General features: G+C 34.3%; 1 protein-coding gene across 1 annotated transcript; it reads left to right on the top strand.

Moving 5' to 3' along the window:
* The first annotated feature begins 6 nt into the window (after positions 1-6).
* Positions 7-4127, top strand: LOC109589295 (uncharacterized). The gene is made up of 14 exons (XM_020005399.1): positions 7-448; positions 499-801; positions 863-1756; positions 1805-1846; positions 1904-1957; positions 2097-2180; positions 2234-2530; positions 2621-3478; positions 3527-3571; positions 3613-3666; positions 3715-3771; positions 3817-3849; positions 3915-3998; positions 4039-4127. Exons 1-14 carry the CDS (start codon positions 400-402, stop codon positions 4125-4127), a joined length of 2943 nt encoding a protein of 980 aa, XP_019860958.1. The 5' UTR covers positions 7-399.
* The last annotated feature ends 264 nt before the right edge of the window (positions 4128-4391 follow it).

Raw genomic sequence — 4391 nt, 5'->3', positions numbered from 1 at the left:
TTGTGTGTGAAAGTCATTGCAGTACTAAGTAGTCTAGTCAGTTTCAGGTCTTCAGGTGTCACAGAGTGGTCAACTATTGCTTCATCTACTTCTTTTTTTCTCTCACTGCCGCAGCTACCTAGGTCAAGCGATCAGCGTTTCTACTCCAGCTCATTAGCTCCTAAAAAGCTAATTGTTAACAAAAGTCATGACATTATCATTCCACTTGTACTCCGAGTTAAGTTGTGCTCCAACATGGCGGACGTAATGATTGGCCACGCCTACTGCAACCTATCTATAGTAATATTTATTTTGCTGTGACCTTTAATATAATGGTATTCATTGGAATACCAACACTATAACTCTACATGGACCTCACCTAGTCCAAGGCAACAAGCAACTCTATAAGCTAGCAATTTAATGTCTACTCCTGGAAGACAGATCCATCATCAACCAGACAGGATCTTGGGTTTGTATCTTGTGTGTGTTGCTATAGTTACTCTAATCCTCTATTAACAGGTATTAAAGATCTAAATGAAGTTATTGGTACACTGGAAAGGAGTGGATTTTCAGAGGATGGGTGGAATGAGCTAGGTCTTAAGCTACACATCAGTCAGCCAAAGCTCAATACAGTTAAAGCTAATAATCCTCATGATGTGAAAGGACGTCTTAGAGGATGTCTAGATCTTTGGCTCCAGCAGAGTTATGATACTTATAAATATGGTCTACCCACATTGGAGCTATTAGCTGCTGCTGCTGAAGAGATGGGATTAAAAGCTGTAGCTTCTGGAATCAATCCACAGGGAAGCACTCAGTCACAAAGTATGTAAAGGCTAGTGTAGAGACTCTATGATAATAATGTATATGCAACATTTCTTTTTAGCAAAATCGCCAAAAGAAATTCAGCATATCATTGAAGTATACTCTCCTAATTATATTAAAAATCTAAAAGGAAAGTTTGCATCGTTTAAAACCGAACTCCTTAAGCGACTTTCCAGACATATAAAAGATGGTGTAATAGAGCTTATCGATATTGCCAGATTTGTTGGAGCGACAACTAAAGTTAAAGGTCTAGCAACTACAGCTTCTGTTGATGATTTGTTTGATTCAATTCAAGATCACTTTTCTTATCTCAATTGTGAACACATAGAAATCTTTGTTAGTGATTTTCTGAATGATGAGGACAAGGATTTAAAGGACAAAATGAAGGCATACAAAAGAGATCTTGACAATTTTGAAAAAACCATAAAGCTAAAACAACTTGAGAAAGATTTAGATAATGTACGTTTAACACATTCTCATTCATCTTGCAAAGTTGTGATCAAGTTGGTAGGTGAATGGGAAAATGAAACTCTTGCTAAACTTAAAGACTTTTTGAAACATTACTTTAAAGAAGATTCCCTTTTTAATTTGGTCTGTGTCACAGATGGATGCTTAAGTGTGACATTCCTAGTGCCTCTTTCTTTTTCTCAGTATCTCATTGATACTGCAACTCCACAACTGAAGTCTATGTCTCGTGTTGGTGTACTTCAGCTGATTATTAACGATGTTGAGCTTCTTGATGGAAAAGATGATATCAATCTTGATGAGTCACTAATTGAAGCAGTCAAGTTAGATAAACCATTTGAAGTTTCTTTGTTGTTGTCATTGGGAGCTGATCCGTACTATGAAGATGATAATGGAGACAAAGTACTGGAGTTAGCAATACAGGGAGGGAATGAAGAAATAATAGAATTAATATCAATAGCTACAGATACACAAGTTATGGAATTAGAAAGTAATTAATCTAATTTTGTACACGTAGTAATTACTATTAATGAATTAGGTCAAAAGGAGTTATCTGATGAAGAAGATAGAAAATTTGAAAGTAATAATATTAGAAAAAGAAATGACTATGATAATCAAATTTAAATACCCCCCCTAGATGAAAATGAAAACTTAGAAGTGGAGATTCAGAAACTACAGGACTCCAATGCTGGTATAATATTATAGTTATATATATTTATTATAAATAAAAGAATAGTGTGCATATCTTGCTTGTTGCTTTTGATTATCAATAATTTTTTTTGCTGATCTTAAATCATATTCATTGGCATACCAACACTACCGTTACTTAGTTACCACCATAATACCACTAACCCACTTACCAAATATGGCTACTGCTAGAGGAGAAACTGGAGTAGAAATCAATGATCACTTAGGTTTGTGTCCTTGTTACTTATTGTGTGGGTGTTACTAAAAACTCTGTTAACAGGTATTGAAGATCTTGGTGAGGTTATCAGTACATTAGAAAAGAGTGAATTTTCAGATCACAGATGGGTTGAATTAGGTCTTAAATTACACATCAGTCAGAAAGAGCTTGATACAGTTGGAGCTAATAATCCTCAGGATGTGAAAACATGTCTTAGAAAGTGTCTAGCTCACTGGCTGAGGTGGAATTATGATGTTGATAAGTATGGTAAGCCTTCACTGGAGAAATTGAAAGCTGCTGTAGAAGAGATGGGATTGAGAGATGTGGCTGATAAGATTGCTCAAGTTAAAAAAGTTAAAGGTATGCAGCCATTTGTGTAAACTGTATATAAGCCTACATGTGATTAATATTATTAAATTATATACGTTACAAGTTCTGTAACTCACATAGATTTTTGCCAATTAATAACAAGGTTTGAAGCTCTTGTAGACAAAATTCATGGACATCTAGCGGACCAAGTGAAGCATCAAAAGCTTCAAGCTGGTAAAGTTGTACGTGTAGAGTTCATAGAAGAAAAATGGAAGCTCAGTGAAGGCATCCCAGATGAAGTGTCCATTGACACATTGTTCAATTACATTCAAGATCATTATTCTTTCCTTAATTGTTCATTGATAGAAGCTATCGTTAATAAGCACGTTGACAAATCAAGCCGATTACAAGAAGATATGAAAGTGTATGTTGAAGAAATGAATCATTTTAAGCACTCACAATGTCTCCAAGACCTTCAATACGCAATAGAAAATGTAGAAAACTACAATCCCTCAGAAGGCTCAGATACCAGTTGCAAAGTTGTCATCAAGCTAATTGGAAAATGGGATAAGATGATCATAAATGACTTGGAGTCATTTCTAAGGCATTACTTTGAAGATGAAGATGTATTCAATTATCTTCAAATCACTCCAGGGTCAGTATGCATCTCTTATCTGGTACCATGTTCTGCCATTGCTCACATTACCACTGCTGTCAAGTCAAAGTCTGAATCAATGCATCGAGTTGGTGTATTTTACTTTTCAATAAATGGCGACATACTTCTTGATGAAAAAGATGTTAACTTCAATGAGTCGCTAATTGAAGCAGTCAAGTTATGTGAGGTCTATGAAGTATCACTGTTGCTGTCATTAGGAGCTGATCCATGCTATGAAGATAGTAATGGAGACAAGGCACTGGAGTTAGCTAAACATACAGGAAATAAAGAAATAATGCAAGCAATGGCAACAGCTATGGATTCACAAGTTATTAAACGAAAAAGTAATTAATCATAATTTATATGTGATGTGTATAATTGTCATTACATAGGCCAAGAAGATTTAAGTGATGAAAAAGTTAATAAAGAAACAACTGGTAACAAAAATAATAATAGCAAAAATAATTAATTTAAACAGATGAAAATGAAAAATTAAAAGTGGTGATTCAAAGACTACAGGACTCTAACGCTGGTATATAGTTACACATTATGTTACGTATGCCTAATATATAATTTGCAGAACTTGAGAAGTCATTAACTGCTAGTAAAAGGGAGATTGAAGAGCTACAATCACAAAGTTAGTACTTGTTCATTGCATAGATTTATTAACTGCTATTGTTAGAAAAAGAAAGCGAACAAAATTCAGAAATTGACAGTTAGTGTTTAGCTAAAGTCATGCATGCATTGTGTTTATACTGTACACATATCATAATGTAATAGAACTAAAGGAGTCATTAGCTGAAAGTAAGAGCACTCTTGCTAAAAGTAAAGATGAGTTGCTAGCATTACAGAAGGAAAATGACAGTTAGTGTAGCTAATGTTAACATCATACATTGTGTAATAGAACTAAAGGAGTCATTAGTTGAAACTAAGAGCACTCTTGCTAAAAGTAAAGATGAGTCACTAGCATTACAGAAGGAAAATGACAGTTAGCCATTATTATTAACATTAACTGTACAGTGGTATTTGTACTTGTTACTATTATTATGTGTGTGTGTAGTCTTATTTATAATTATACATTAATGTACAATGAAATAATGATTGTATTCTATACATACAGATGTCTGAAAGCAGTAGTGTTTTAAGCTGTGACATATCAGTTGACGATCGTTTTATTGTTACTGGATCTGGAGACAAGAAGGCTACAGTGTATGAAGTTATACTATGAGGTATAGTTTGATGAGTTTCCTATAGTAT

This window comes from Amphimedon queenslandica, unplaced genomic scaffold, assembly GCF_000090795.2.
Source record: "Amphimedon queenslandica unplaced genomic scaffold, v1.1 AMPQUscaffold_11461, whole genome shotgun sequence".
Classification (NCBI taxonomy): domain Eukaryota; kingdom Metazoa; phylum Porifera; class Demospongiae; order Haplosclerida; family Niphatidae; genus Amphimedon; species Amphimedon queenslandica.
This window is presented reverse-complemented; position numbering and strand designations above follow the sequence as displayed.

Bases quoted from the DNA above. Each gene is read 5' to 3' on its own strand.
- LOC109589295 (XM_020005399.1), top strand. From the start codon at position 400: ATGTCTACTCCTGGAAGACAGATCCATCATCAACCAGACAGGATCTTG. The intron at 802-862 runs GTATGTAAAGGC...ATTTCTTTTTAG, and splicing joins GGGAAGCACTCAGTCACAAA to CAAAATCGCCAAAAGAAATT. The intron at 2,531-2,620 runs GTATGCAGCCAT...TAACTCACATAG, and splicing joins TCAAGTTAAAAAAGTTAAAG to ATTTTTGCCAATTAATAACA.